The sequence below is a fragment of the Echeneis naucrates genome, chromosome 22, assembly GCF_900963305.1.
Source record: "Echeneis naucrates chromosome 22, fEcheNa1.1, whole genome shotgun sequence".
Classification (NCBI taxonomy): Eukaryota; Metazoa; Chordata; class Actinopteri; order Carangiformes; family Echeneidae; genus Echeneis; species Echeneis naucrates.
The window spans coordinates 19,420,762-19,437,007 of record NC_042532.1 but is presented as its reverse complement, the minus strand read 5'-3'; the positions used below and the strand labels follow the sequence as shown (position 1 = coordinate 19,437,007).

At 43.9% G+C, this 16,246-nt stretch overlaps 1 protein-coding gene across 3 annotated transcripts in view; it reads left to right on the top strand.

The window, feature by feature from the left end:
• atrn (attractin) overlaps positions 1–16,246 on the top strand; it is a 103,747-nt gene that overhangs the window by 70,255 nt on the left and 17,246 nt on the right. For all 3 annotated transcript variants that reach the window (XM_029493620.1, XM_029493622.1, XM_029493621.1), the window contains one exon: positions 499–577. In XM_029493620.1, coding sequence (XP_029349480.1) covers positions 499–577 — 79 coding nt within the window. The remainder of the gene's footprint in view (positions 1–498; positions 578–16,246) is intronic.

Below are 16,246 nucleotides of genomic sequence, written 5' to 3'. Positions count from 1 at the left end.
AAAACTCCACTGACAGAGTGCAGAGGAGAGAATGAATGTGATGGAAATGCTGCTTAATGTCAAATTCAAAGGTTGAGAACTGAACAGAAACAACATCTAGAAATTAAAGTTCAGGTTCCAGGCTGCAGCAGGCTGGTACGTCAGCTGAGGTTTTAATATTTTATTAAATCCCAGACCAGCTGTTATACTGTGAAAACATTTGATGCTGATTTCATCTGATCACATTTTTAACGTCTCTAAATCACCAAAACGGGAATTTATGGAAGGAAATTTGTTGCCATCTTCAGTGAGTGGTCATAATTTTGGTCTAAAAAACAAAAGCCGACCTGTAGCTCGTTAAATTATAACGCAGATCGATATGAGCTGAAATCACCTGTTCTGCCAAAACACAGAATTTCACTGTCCAGTCATTAACTTGATTTTCAGAGGATCCCAACACTCCCAGTTCTCCTCTTGTTCACTCGTTTTATTCTCCTTTGTGTCTCTGTCGCCCTGTAGCTGCTTCCTGTCTCTACTCCTGGTGGCCGCCGTAGTTTGGAAGATCAAACAGAGCTGCTGGGCGTCAAGGCGACGAGAGGTAAGTCGGAAGCACAGAGCTCACAACAAATATTGATTTTGGTCTCACAGGTGGGTCAACTAACAACCATCCAGTCGGTATTCTGGTTGTATATCTTTTGTCGTTCGGCCTCGATGTCTCTAGTTGGTGGAGTTTAAAAAGATCAAGCGCAGCGTTGAGGTCTTGTATAATACGATCACAAAAACACAATTTGTTTCCTGGACTTTTTTCCTTACAAGGTTTTCAGTTTCAATATTTGTGGTGAAACATTCCCTCCATTTATTCTCCCCGAACATCCATCAACCATTTTTCTCTTGTCGGTATAGAATTGCTCAGAAAATGGTGAATGCAGCATAAACTCTCATATCGCTTGTTTGACCCAATCGCAGTCATTTATTTTATTTTTAAATCTGGTACATTGAATTAGCTTGTTAGTTTTGTATAAATAAAGAAACACAAAGAAATAAGTGCTTGTGAGTCAGCACTTGGAAATGATTGCTATTATTAAATTTCTCAGTGCTCATGCTGAAGGTTGTGAGTCATGACACGGTGTATATTCTGTCCTAGATTTGTGGAAAATGTCATTTAAACGTCTAAAAGTTATTCTATCGGCAAGGATTCATCAGAGAGCTCCAAAGCTGATGACGCTACCAGTTAAAGGTTACACTTCAATAAAAAACAAATAAAACTAGTGCAGCATAACACAACGAGCAGGGACTTTCAGGCTGTTCCATTAGAACACTAAACTCTGATCTGCTTTAAACAGTTTGGGGAAATCTCAGCTCTTCAGCCTGACCTTAATATTGATGCTTTATGTGGCGTTTCCCTGAGGCTCCATGGAACCAAAGCTTTTCCTGCTGCTGTTGGGAAATCTTGTCCAGGAAAAGCAGGATTGATTTTCCATCTGTGCAGACATTGTGCCATTCAATCGATAATCAGTGATTTTATCTGTGTATGAATGGCACACGGAGGTGGTGTTTTAATTACCGCGCCAAAACCCTTTGATCGGCTCACAGTCCTGGAACAAAACATCCAGCTCTGTCTATTCACTTAGTCCGGTTTATCCGCCACTTTTTTCAGCCAGCACTAAAAGCCCCAGATAGATATTTTTATCTATGACAGCCTTCAGACCTGTAAAGTATTTTCCCAAACGACGAAAAATGACATCAATGTTATATCATTCAACAAACAGCAGTGGGACAGGCGAGGAGACCTTTTTAAAGGTCCCATTACGGTCTGCCCTTTTGTCTCCGAATAGATTTTACTTATTAAAATTGTAATGGATTGCGTTGGGGGTTTGAAATATCATTGACTAGAACAGCAAAGCAATACACGGTTTTAAATAGAATTTAAGAATAAAATTCAGCGCAGCCAAAGATGTGATGGATAGCACACGAGGCATTTTCAGATGTCGATGGTAGTCAAGCTAGAAAGGGATGCAGCGATATGAAATACAGCTCCTGTCCGTAGGAGCATGAATCAAATGCATATTAAGTCGACCTGCAGAAACCAAAGAGTTGGAGCACTCAGCGTTACATTACTGGAGCGGGTTGACTCTTTAATTGTTTCTGAGGCGCACCACGTGGCGTCTTTCAGACACGCTGAGTCAACTTTTTAGTCCTTTTAAAGAATTAGTGACTTTTCCAGAGAATGTCAAAGCAAGCTGCCAAACTGGGAACGACTGAAGGCTTCACAAAAGATCTCACACAATTCCTAAAAACCAAAATAATCAGAAACGTTTCAGTGTTTTGGAGGAACTTTGAAAAGCCCCTCAGCAGGAATTGTTTCACTGGAATCATTTCATGACATTAAAATATTATTTGTTAACTCTCCATTTCATTGGAGGAAAGTTCTTGAACAGCAAGTTGTCTGAGTTATATCTGTGGGTCAGGAAACAAGGTTTGGAAATATTAGTATGCCCTGCAGACTTTTTCAGAAACGCTCACACACACATTCAAAGTGCTGACGGACAGAAAGCAGCCCTGACACAAAGCTGCTGTGTGATTGGTTTATCTTTTCACAGATGACAGAAGCCACACTACGTTTTCCTCACTTTAGGACTTTATTCCTTAAATTCATTGTCTGAGAAAATGTGGCGCCATTTTATTTCTGTCCAGAAACCTGAGAGGCTGAATGGATTTTTAACTGTTCGTATTTGTTGCTGCTGGCAAGCGAGCTAAACTGAAATTCTGAAAACTTTAGCATTTCGAAGGAGGAAAAAAAAGTATTGTTATTGTGAGCTTCCAGAAGAGTTTGGACCGGCGTTGGAGTGGCTGAAAGGTTGTGTTTACGTGGGAGTGTGTCTGAGGGAACGCAAGCTTATATGAACTTTATGAGCTGTGCTTTTCACATCGGCCGAGCCATTTTAAGTGCCTTTTGGCTGCGACCTCGCTGAAGAGCGCTGCCGTCACCTTCACCTCGGGACGCCTCTTTACATCCTCATGTTCACCTGCTCCCACTCTGCCCTCTCTCATCACACAGCCGCTGCTGTCCAGCTGGGCTCTTTGGAAGCTAACCTTTAAACAAAAATTAGCGCAGGACCTTTGTAGAGAGGACTGCTAGCTACAGCAACCTGTGAGCACAGGAGGGTCTGCAAAAAAGCCCAATAATCAGTTTTATTTCTCCCAAACTGATTGACTTCATATGATGGAAGGGTTAAAGGAATAAAAACATCAACAAACAGTAGAAAGCATACACGTTTTAACATCATTTTTACACATTTACTTTGTTACTTCTGAAGTCCAGACTTCCATTGAGACACCAGTTTCTTCTGATCTCAGTCCAATTAAGCTGCCGTTATGTACTGAAATCATCTGTTTGAATTGGGATGTGCAAATGTACTGTATCAAAAACACGATGATTGATTTTCTGATGTAGCAATGGAGAGCGGAGGTTTACTCTGGCTGTGAAAACAGTCAGTGATTGGTGTAATTTTCCAATTATCTGTTCATTATCAGCAAACGACTCCAATCACATGGGCAATTTACCAATCACCAGTTCACAGGAGGTGTCAATCAGCATCGTGCAGCGGTTGCCTCTTAAAAGGAAATAATACAGGTAATTTCCTAACTGGAATGAATGCAGGATCATTGTTCTCCATAACTAAAAGAATATTGAATTGTCAGTTTGAGATTTGTTAAAAGCAGCTGCAGCCTTGATGATGCACAGAGCCGTTGCATCACCTCGCTAAAACGCTGTAAAAGAAGTCAAGATGCTTGTCTGACTCTGCAGCGATTCAAGAGGCTGCGTGCTTTTAGTAAACAAGCACCGGTCTGAGAGAAATCAGTTAACCAGACTGACAAACGCAGCAGCGACATCAGTGGCAGAAAGCTTCAGCTGATTCCTGTTTCACTGCTGTTGGATCATCTCGAAGGCCGAGGTAAAAATAAATCTCAGAAGTCGTAGTAGTGGCTTCCTCGTTTCAGTCAAAGTGAAAAATGCCTTCCAGCCGTGATGTGCGGGGTTGGTGGGGGCTCTCTGTTGTGACTGCACTAAAATCCCGTCGCAGACATTCATACTAGCGGAGGGGAGTCCTGTTAATGACGCTCTTCGTGATGTCTTTGTCCTTCGTGGGTGTTTGGTTGTGGCTCTTTTACTGTTAAATTTGATCTCATTGCTGTTTCCAGAAGAACAATCTGGACCCTGAAACAAGACGGCTGCACTACAAAATGTTTGCGACGTATTTCTATATGTAAACCCACAAAGATGTGAATTGAATCCACGCTTGAGGGAAGTGGAAGTGGGCGTTATGGGAAGCAGATACTATATTCGTTATATAGTGAGCGCCTCCTGTCGTAGCTGTCAGGTTGAATTAGGGCTGTGACTCCCGTGTTTGGCATCCCACATCCGCCTCGCTACACTCCACTTTTCTGTATGCATAAAAAATTATGTGTGGCCATAAAAGATTTGGGAGCCTATTCGCCGCCGCAGGATTTTCTTATCACTCTGAGTATTTAAAAGTGTTGTTTTACTCCTCCAAAGTACATACAGATACACATTGTCTTGTTTCAGGAGCTCATCATCTCAAACTCACTGCTTGCGGTTGGGTGAATTCAAATGGAGACTTTTAATGCCACAAAAAAGAGAAAATGTCACAGAGACAGAAACGGTCTCACTGTAATTACCTCGTCCCACTCAGGCAGATGTGAACATGCTTATGCAGCAGACCGGCCTTCACACATAAACATTTATTGTGTAAACATAACATGACATCATTTCAGAACAGAAAGCTAATCATGTTTTTCTGTGAGGTCAACTCTCATTACAGCCGCCTGGATCGCCGGCACCGTTGTCTTTTCTCAGCACCGTCCCTCCAGGCTCCTTTCCCACGTCGGCCCTCGACTCCTCCGTGTTACTCTGCGCTTGCATCAGCTGTACAGTGACACAAATTTGCATCTCATTATGCCCACGTTCACCTCACTCAGGCCGCCCTGCAGGGGGAAATGGTGGCCATTGCATTTGATGTGGTCGTCGTAGGGTCGCAGGAATTTAAGAGGTGCCCTCCCTTCTGAAGCTTGTTGTGCTGTTGCAGCCATTGTAATTCTCTCTGGATAACACTATATGCGTTAGCGCTAAAATAAATAATAAAAAAAAAAAAAAGCTAAATAATTAAAAAACAGAAGTTGAAAACAGATTTTTGGACGGTTATCAATCATTCTGAGTTCCATCACCAAGAGGTAAAACAAGTCTCAGAAAGATTTGTTTGTGAATATAAAGACTTCATTCCAAATTCCACAGGTGTCACAAAACTGAATATATGGGAATGATACAAAAAGGCACCGTGCAATAAATAATAAAACAGTTTTTACTTAAATGATTTTCTTGTACTACAGACTCAGTAACTGCAGACATGAATGTTATTTCCCCGCTCTCCATTTGATGAACCATTTCCCTCACAGGTTCTAGTGTTATGAAAAGGTTTATTACCAGAGACCGGTGCTTTCTTACCTTCAAAGCAGTGTTGCATTTCAACAATGTAATAAATCCTAAAAAACCATCACCGGATGGACGTAATGATCAGAGTCCACCTGCTTTAGCTTAGCGGTGGAATTGATGGGTTAAGCTATGAGACAGCCGGTAGAACTGAGAGGAAACATTTGGATTGATGCTTTCTGCTACCAGTAATTCTTCTGTGTATGTGACAGGTTCAGGGTGATAATTTCCGACCCTGAGTAAAAATATGTTTGTGGCTTTGAGGGTGTTGTCATAGTGTTAGCAGGCAAACCCCCGCTGAGGCTGATGGAGGTTTCTGGAGCACCCGGAGCCCACCTGTTGGGGTGTGCACACATGTTTGGATGTGTTTGAAAGTGTTCAGGTGCCTGTTTTCCCTCGCGTGGGTTTCTACTGCATCTGTTTGCCAGGATGCACTCAGTTGTGTGTTTCTGTGCTGTCTGAGTCCTAATCAAAGGTTTCCTTTAGAGACCCGACAGCTCCTTTGAAGGAGCTGCAGCTACCAGATGGCAATAGACACGCCCAACCGCTGCAGCCATTTTGGGCCATGGGAGGCACCAGCCTCTTAGTTGGAATAAGCCTCAGTGCAGCTTGAGCAGCCCACTGTTGATGCTGGCTGATTGCTCCTGAAGGAGCGTTTGAGTACAGCAGAAAAAATTGCCTCTTACGTCTTTCTTTACTTCTATATTTACTGCCATATAGTTAATCTTTAAAGAGAGACTGGGTCATAAAAGGAGGAGCAAAGCAACCAACAATTAACAGCAGCACAGACGGGCTTCATGCTCAGCCTACAGAGGCCTGCAACAGACCAATGATAAAAGCACTTTTTTTAAAGAAAGTGGGCTAATTAGAACAGAGATCCAGCAGAGGCATCCAGTGAAGGGGCAATATATCATGATGCAAAATACTGAAATAATGGCACTGCTTTAAGATTCGTTTACTTCGCCTCAGGACACAACATCTCGTTTCCCGTGATTGTAGCGGAAAAAAAGGAGGAAGGGAAAAAAATGATTTCAACACCTGGCCGTGCAAAAGTTGAGTCATTTTTGTGGATTCATAATGTGGCAGTAAAAGCCTTAATGGTTTGGTGGACAGTATAGAAGTCTGTGATGCCACTGATGGTTAAAGCCTCCTTCCTTCATGTACCGCCAACAAAAACACATTCATGATGACGGCATGTGTATTTGCCCGACATCCAGCGTCGCCCCAACACAGATATTCATCATAGATAACTTGACATATATTGGACGTGTATTGCACCCTGAGGTATTGATAGAAATGCAGAATGTGATAATATCTGATCGTAGCCGCGGAGTCCCACATGATTAACTGTGTGGTAGATTCTTTACACTATAGCAGAGGTAGGCCGCGGGGAAGAGGCAGGCAGAGGAAGCGGCATAAACGTCTCCAGATACCCTCACATATTTATTACCCCATTAAGCTGCCCACCCTCCCACCACCTCCACCCTCCCTTAGCTATAAATATGAATGTCAACTAAGGTGTGAAGGCTCGGCCCCCCGTTAGAAATACCTGCTATTATGTCATAAAATGAGTGGAAAGCTGTGCAATGGCCTGTGATCTGTAAACACTCCTGAGCTCAGGCTGTGGGATGTTAATGAAGTGATGTGCCGACGTCCAGCACTCACTCACACACTCTCACTCCCCTGCAGGAACAAAGAGCCACCCTTTCACTCTGGCCTTTGATTACAGACAGGGAAAGTATGCAGTCCACACATAAAAGTTTCTAAAGAATGGAAAAGGATCAGATCAAAGGTGTGAGGCCTTAACAGGAACAGCTCTGGTCTCTGAGGACTTCACCGGCTTCAGCCAGTTCATCTGCACAAAAGCAACAAATGTCATGTAGACTGCAAACAATTCATTACATGAAAGAAATTATGGAAACAGTCAACCAAGATTTTTGTGCGTTTTTGTCCCATTTGCAGTATTTAAGAGCCAGGTTTTCTTTACAGAATCTGATCTGTAAATCCAGATCATCAACAGGCTTAAACTGGGCTCCTTCCCTCAAATCTAACCGGTTCTGCTGTCTGTTCTTCCGTGGCGTTCATAAGCTTCATTTTATATCCTCATCAAACCTGATACAACCAACAAAGTCTGTGAGAGATTTCAGAATCATGATCCAACTGTTGTATTTAATGTCCTTTACATGCATGAATGATTCTACAAATATCTAAACAGCGTTGTTAATGTCCAACACAGCAAATTTTCACCCTTGAAACAGAAAATAGATTTTTGTTGCAAAAGGTTCATATAAACTGTCTTTTCCACTCTTATTTATCATGAACTAAAATGTCTTTGCAGGCTGCAGGTCTGTTACCATCGCTTGAATTTGAAACTCAACGATTGAATAAAAACATTCATATCAGGATGTTTGTGACTGACTGGCTGCTTTTGTAGCGATTCGAAAAGTGACCAAAAAAAGGAAACGGGGTCAGAAAACAGAAAACAGATGCCACCACTGACTTTTCCCCTTCAGCTGATCAGTTGGAATAATTCATGTGAAATGCTTAAAACGTGAGTCGAGAGAGTCGGACAACTGAAAGCAACGTGACCTGACATCTCGTCATTTTAAACTGGTTTCCCATTCAGAGCAGTGAAGCCCATCATGGACAGCAGCACACAGAGGCATCATTATCTGCCTCTCATAGACACACCACCACGTTCAGCGCTCACTAACGTCGCCAGCAGATGGTTCGGCATTGAAAAGCGCAGCAGAGTGGGAGAGGTGGGCACGGGGATTCTCTGAAATACAATGAAGATATCAAGTAGCTCGTAGAGCTCCTCATCAAATTAGTTTCCTGAAATATCCCTGATGATGAGGAGGATCCCAGAAGCAGAAGGATGTGAATGCCGTTTGCTCATGAGCAGGAAAGAAAGGAGCAAACTGTCTCTTCACCTTTACTTTGAAGTTTGCAAAGTGGTGAATTTCTGCCGGTGGTGACAGCAGGAGGGCAGAAAGAAGCAGACCACAGGGCGAATTAGGAGGCAGAGTTCAGAGCATACAGACGAAAACCAAAAGTGTTCTTAAACCGTGTTGTTCTGGAAGTTTTTACAGCGATGATCTCTAAACAAAGCTGGCCACGTGCTGCAGGTTCATTTTTCAATTAGTTTTTTGTACGTGTGTGACTGTCGGGCTGTTATAGATGAAAGAAGGAAACGTTCAATGCGGATTGCATAAAACTGTGTCCGACTTTGATTCTGTCGGAGGCGGTCCAGGCTCTGCCAGGCTTTTCTAGTGTTGTGGTCCAAGTTGAGTCCGTGACGGCGAGCGCTGGGGGAGTTTTGGTTGGAGGTGGCTGAAGTCAGCACTGAGTTCCTGTTCCTGTTGAGGATGAACTGATCGTCTGGACTGACCGATCCCAGAAACTGTGCTGTAGCAGGGTCAGCAAAAAGGACCTAAATGGATTGGTACATTTCAGTTAAATTGGAAATTAACAAATATCAGTTTATAGAAAGCCTCCAGTTATACAAGAACTGGTCTGACTACATTAAATAATGTGAATCCTCCCAAGTTGTGATAGTTCAACGGGACTATTCAACCTCAGAATAACAGAGCAGAGTTCAATCTGCCTCCACCTTATTTAGCCTCATTAGTTTAGAACTCAACACACCACAGGGACATCCAGTAAATTTTAATAATCAGCTCGGTTTTCATTATTAGAGCTGTCTAATATCTAAGAAAGAAGTAATAGATGAGGCTGTCTGCATCCACTGAGATTTTAAAAGAACAAAGTCCAGCCTCTGGTGTGTTGTTACATGCAGAAGTCCATTTGGTATCTCAATCAACTATCCTTTCAACTGATTGGTGATAAATCAAAGGAAATAAATCAAAATGTCAAAGTCAGTTGCTCCTCCACCATTTTGTTGCTGATGTCGTTGTTTTCTGCTCCAGATGTGTCTGCTTCTTAAAGGCGTGTGGCAGTAATCTACGATTTCCCCTCAGCAAACACAGCTTTGGACCATGCTTGTTGGTGAAGTTAGCCGCCTGTCCAGGCTGCAGGTTTTCCAGTCATGTAGTCAAGTGTGAAGCATTAAACCGTCTGAAAACATGGTGCTCATTTAGGGTCGCCTGATAAAAGTCCACGAGCTGCGTGACTGTGATGTTGATGACGAAAAGGTCTCGTTGAAGACTGTGGAAAGATGGCCATCTCCAATTCGCAAAAGAGATTTTAAAAGGTTTCTTTTTTCATTTATTGAAGATGGAGGTGGATCATTGTTTCCATTGTGTACCCTTGGAAATGGATTCAGTCATGCCTGCACGAAGAATAATTGTGTCCTTGAAGGCAGACTGTTGAGGCCGTGGCCGTCGTTACAGCTCAGTGGTACTGTATACTGTGCCGGGATTATGCTGCAGAAGTGCAACATTGCTGTATGAAATATAAAGAAGTGGCGGACACTCCTTGCTGTTGGAGACACAGACAGCACTTTATTAACTTCTTTGTAGCTGTCACCTACAGGGTTAAAAATATATTTCTCCTCGTGCCACAGCATGAGCACAATGCCCAAATTGTCTCCCCTGCTACCTCCTCCGTCTCCCTCAGATAGAACTTTTAACGATTGACGGTACAACAGAGACGCCACACGGCTCTCCAGGGAGAACACGCTGTCCCTGAAACATGAAGAAATATATATTTGCTTCCATGTAATATTTTATTTTACTGTAAATGTTATTTTTTCTCTTTCAAGTTGACTTGACTGAAGGTCAATTTTTTTTACCCCCCTCTTCTTAATTTGAAAAAGTCATTAAACACCCATCTTCTTGTAACTCATTCAAGGCAACAAAGTCATTTTTTTCTATTTTATTTTTTTAAAATAAACAACGTGAAAGCTCATTTTAGCTGCTTTGTCCCAGCTGTCGGACATGTGGGGACATTTCTCGTCCCAGTTATCACGTTGCAGCCGTTTCCACTCCGAATGAGAATGAAGAGCTGGAGGGCCCACCTCGGCTGTGGACGTGAGGAGGAGCAGCGGTCGCTCTTACCAGAGCTCCTGCCGTCCATCTCACCACAACGCTAGAAGTGAGAGATAAATCATTCTATCTCGCACAGCGTGGCCGACTTCAGAGCCGCCTCTGGCAGCGCCGTCGTTGGAAGGCTCCCCGCCACACCGTGCCCGTTGGCTGCCCGACGGCTCAGTGTTTGTTGATGACTGAAAGCAGTACGCTCCTCTCAATCAGGTCAGAGCTGGAGTTGTGAAAAATGCCATTATATGCAATTAACAGCTAATATAGTCAGATCCCCAGACATATAATGATCATTATGAAACTCATAATCCATATAATGTAACGTTCTATCATATTATCAGGCAATGAATTATCACAAGGCCAGTAATTAATACATTTCTGCTTATTTAAAGCGATGTTTAAATCTTCTCTTTCGTTTCCTCACAATTCTTAAATTTGTCCATTAAAACTAGTGCTGCACTAATTCTCCGGATAAAATGCTAACTGTCCCTCTAAAGCCGGGCTCATGCGGTCCTGTGCAGCAGTGCTGAGATGATCGGACAGTAAAAGCCCTCCTCCCTCCGGTGCTAATGAAGATCAGACTCCACGTGCCATAAACCCTCCACTGAAACAAGCTCAAATAAAAGTGTCTCAAGCTGCTTTGAAAAGAAATGTTGGAAATTCTAATTGAATGATGTTCGGCAATTATTTTCTTTAATTGTCCAGGGTTGGACACGATAATTCTGCTGACAAGGACGTCCCCAACGTTGCCGCCTTATCGACGGATTACGACCCCAATGAACTGACGTAGAGCAAAAAATGTCTTTCCTGCGTACTGAGGCAGCAGCATGAACTCTTCTCCAAAGGCCCCCGTAGATTAAGTAGAACAACGCTTTAAGATTCTGTGAGAGCTGCCTTCCATCTCCTCCGCTCTCCTGAGGTCAGTGTTCACTGCACCACCGCACAGAACAAAAGGCCTCCTTCTGAGGTGATCAATCCTGAAGTGAGAGGTGAAGAGAGATGAGGAGGGCAGCAGCACTGAAGGTCGCTCACAGAGGGAGCTGAGAGCCTTCAGTAAAACACGCATCCTCCTTAAAGAGGAGACCTTGTTAATGATATCCTCCACGTAGTCCAGCACACAGCGGTCTCCTCGGACCTGACGGGCTGCGGATTCATCAAAATGTGCTGAAAGAGAATCAGGAGCCACTGCAGGGCTGGCAGCCAGCTCCGTCTGCAACAGTGTCAGGAGGCTTCGGCTTCTCCGGCCAACCCGCCGCAAACAAAGTCTGCTGTTGGATCAGGACTTAGGCCAGCAGGCAGGTCATCGACCGCCGACGTGAACATGAGCACAGCGGAGAACACACTCGTTCCTGCCTGTGTGTGTGTTATCCTCACATTTTGTGTGTGTGTTCCCCAAACACATCTAAACCCTGCTAATCTTAATTCCACAGAGATGGTGCATATAATTAGAGCTTGGATCTGTTCCAGAGTCTCATTGCTCAGGATACGCAGGCCGGCTTATCGTGCCCACCTCGCTGCACTGTGGGTGACCCCCATTTGGCCTCGCACCATCCAACCCCCCCATCCTCCACACGTCCGTCATGGCGGCGGCGTGGGGCTTCTCATTCGAAGCGCCGCTGCTGCACTTTTTGATTCTGTTTCATCTCATCCTGCACTGTCTTCACTTTCTTTTCTGTCTTATCTGCTGCGTCTTTGTTTTAAACTTCACAACCTGCTTAGTTCACTTCTTCTGGCACTCTTAAGTCAACAACTCTGACGTCAACTTGTGCTGACTGTTGTAGATTTGTTCACTGAAACCATTCAAGAATGTTGCAGTTAATATTAACACGGCTTTAGGATCCTTTCTGCCTTTCTTCCTGCTCTGCAAGGCATCTTATCGGGGAAACAAACAGCACAGCTGTGAGACGTGTGTGCGTCCCCGGCAGCAAGGTGTCATTACTTCCTCTGAAAGACTCCTGTGGCTCCTGTGCGTTGACCATCTCTTCTGTCTGCACTTCCTGTCTGTCGTCAGCCGCCGGTGTGCGATGGCGATGCGACACCATCTGACACATCATGATGCAGCAACACAGCCGGTGTGAGAATTTTACCCGTTTTGTCAGCAACAGGACTGATGAACGTCGGAGGAGATAGGAGATCGAAACCTCTGCTCTTTGCTGAACCTCGCTCCTCGTCATCGTCACCTTTAAAGCTGGAGAACCAAGTTTATTACCTCTAATGATCATTAGAAGCTTAACCTACTTTAATAAATGGTTGAAGCTTTCCGGACTTTGCGTCCTCCACCGTATTTTGTTCTGGACCTTTGTACGATATAACACCGTCTTTATTAGCAGATATTTGCTCAGCTGCCATAAAACTTAAAATGTGTAACTCTCACGAGTCTGCTCAGCCAACTAGAGGAGACGCTAAGTTCAAGTTGGCGCTTATCAAGATCAGATTAAACACTAGACTCCCAGAAGGCCCGGGGCAGAGAGGGCGCCTGATGGGTGTGTCCTCTGGGGCCGCCGAAGTGATGTCATAGACGGCTAGAGACTTTCTTTATCAGCTGATGGAACAGCTAGCATTAGCAGGTTGCACGGGGAGAAGCTCAGAGCAGCTTGTAACAACAACTTGTTCCCTTCTGCCCTCAGTGTCTCCACACCGATGCTCCCTGTGGTGACGGCACTAAACCAGAAAATGAAGGTCTAATTATTCCTTTTTACAGATTGTACCAGCTTTTCTCTGAGTGGCCTCGTGTTAAGCTGGCACTGATTATACTAAAAAGCCCCCAACAGACGGCTATTTATGAACACAGAGCGAGACTGTGTTGATTTGTGTTCCAACCAAACATCTGTAAACTTGAACACCTTTATCATTCTGTGTTTGTGCCTACAAATGGTTTTTACTTCAGGCTCGCTTTACAAACAACAGAAAAAGCAAAGTAGGTCAAACAGTGAGTGAGTTTTCTCGTACTGACAGTTACGAGTGTGAACTCTGGCTCTGACCCACAGATCTGAATAAAGCACGGTGAAAAGGCAGTTTTCTTATCTGTGTAAACAACCATGGCTGACCAGCACACAGACCTGAGACCAGTTGGAGCAGGTTCAGGTCCAGTTAGTGACGGGAACCTCAGAGGAGACTGACAGCCGGTGAGAAAACACACGTTTGGACTCTGTAACTGTTAGCTTGCTCCTGATCCTTCATTCCATTTGTGAGCTGTCGTCCTCAAACAAACTCTCAAGAAAAGAGGAAAAACTCACATTGTCCAAATGGTTCATTTTAAGAAAACACAATGAGCCCCTTCAGAGTGTTGTTGGTGTGGCTGCTCTCCGCTTTCATTGGTTAAATGCTCTTTTAGTGGACCTGCTCAGTAATTGTTTTTGACTTGAGGGTCCCCATCGTTTTAACTTCCCATCCTTCTATTTTCATCTCATCACGGCCGTTCTGCTTCTTTGTTTCTCTTTTCTGTTCGCTTTTTGAACGCACACTCTCTGATGGAGTATTGATCAGTGCGGCGGTCCACAGTATGTACAGGAGTGGCATCAACAGATTTGGAGGATGGATGGCAGAAAGAGTTGGAGAGGTAGAAAAGAGGAGGTGGGGACAAAAGGATGTGAGGAGGGATCAAAGCCGTCTCCCTTCAGCATTCACAGCGAGCCTCCTGCCCCCCACCTCACTGCCGGAGAGATGGAAAGATGCAGCGAGCAGCAAACGTCGTTTCACAGACAAAGATTTCCTCTTTGTCCCCTCCCTCTCTCCTTCCTCCTCTTCGTGCCTCCCGCTCTGCAGTTTTCCTTCAGTGAAGCTGAAGGATGATTGAGAGCTCTTCCACCGACAGCATTTTTAAACAGACGCATCAATAAATAAATGGCTTGATGGAGTGCTGTGTGTGTGAGAGAACTTGTAACTGCACATGGGATGTGTCTGTTTTGTGTGAGAGTGTGTGTGTGTCTGTGAGTGTGTGTGTGTCTTTGCAGGGACGAACTCTTTGTACGCATTTGTCTTTCGTTCTGTCGACCCTTTTTTTTCTTTGCTGTTTCCAACATCGCCGTTATTTCTCTTTTGTCTCATTTCTCTTCACTTTGGTGTCTCTCTTCTGCATTTTGTGTTTTGTTGTTGTTGTTGTTGTTGTTGTTGTTGTTGTGGTGGTGGTGTTTTGTTTTTTTTTTTTCCCCCTCTTAGCCCCTCCTCCCTCCACTCAGCTTGCTCTGCTGATGCACTCAATCTCTTTGGCACTCTGCTGCTCACTGCAAATGCTCAAACACACTTCCTTCAGACAGCTAGTGTGTGTGTGTGTGTGTGTGTGTGTTTGAGAGCTAAAAAAAAAGAAAAAAGAAGCATTTAAATCCAGAAATCTGTTCTCTGGTGTCTTCAGTGGTTTTGACTTTGTTGTTCAACCTGCAGATTATTTAGTGAAGCTGCTTTAATCTTTATTTTTCCGCCGACAGTGTGTCAAATTGACAGTTATCACCCGGCTCTGTTTCTGGAGCTCTGAGGATCATTTCAGCATCTTTGAACTCTGTGCTTTGCTTTTCTGGCTCACAACTTCACTCCTCTGGTTCCTACTCGCTGCTCTCATCAGAACTGTCTCCAGTTACAGCAAGCATCTGGCTGCATAAGAGCTCTATGAAGCCTCCACACAAAACACAGACAGGCAGTCAGAGAGTCGCTGGTGAAAATAAAGGAGCATTTACAAACTTTTACTGCACCAGAACGAAACAGAGCAAAAGGAGACATTCAGTTCCTTTCACCAAGCAGACGCAGATCCAAACTGAAGTGGTACCACAAGTGTCAAAAACCAAAAACCTACTTTTCAATTAAAGTGGCATAAAACCAGCTCCGTAAAATAAAAATGGGGATTGGGCTTCTGATGATTTGTCAGGCACTCGTGTGTTGCTGGTCATGTGATTGTTTGTGCATTTTTATTGCAACATATGTGCGTTCAATTCAAACAATCTAACTTTGGCTGCAGGGCACATGTGCTCCAGTGCTGTCATGCTTTTGTGCGTACACAATTAATGTGCGTTCACTCGAGAGACTTTATTTACATTTCTGAAATCCACTCCTGATTGCTGTGTGCTGGTATTTCCACCTCGCCTGCATGCATGTGAGTGAAGGCGTGTTGTGTGTTGATGTGTGTGAGTCTACTTCTATGCACACATCTCATGATTAGGTTTATGTATGCACTGCTCACTCTGCCACACACACACAGACTACCGTGCAGAAAACTAGGAGCCAATTTGAGATGTAGGCGACTTGCTCTGTAACCGCTCTGGCTTCTGGTTATCTGCTGCCTACTTTCAGCACGGCATAATGAGATTTGTGCAAATTCTTCTTCTTTAGGATTCCTTCCAGGACGGTTGTTCTTCAAATGATGTGTCCTCCACCTGATGGGGGTCCAGAGATTAGGGCTGGAAATCCAAAGTACAGCTAGTTTGATACAGGACAGGCCGCACGATGTCGTTACAGGACGACAGCCCTGTAAGTGACGTTTGCAGATTGGAGCTCAATTTCACGATAAAAGAAAATCAGATTGGTTGTTCATTTTGATTCCAGTTGAAGGAAATTATTCATGTGCTTATTTTTTCAGCGTTGTTTTTATCTCTGTAGTCATTCAACTCCATCCTGACAAAAGTTCAGTGTTTTTACTGCAATTCTGAATGAAAAGGACAAACTGACAAGGTGTTTGATGGCTTCTGTTTGCCAGAACCAGGAAGGTAATTTAGCCTTTAAAATGTTGTCATACCTTGTTTTAGAAATGAGCAACATTGTGAAGAAGAAA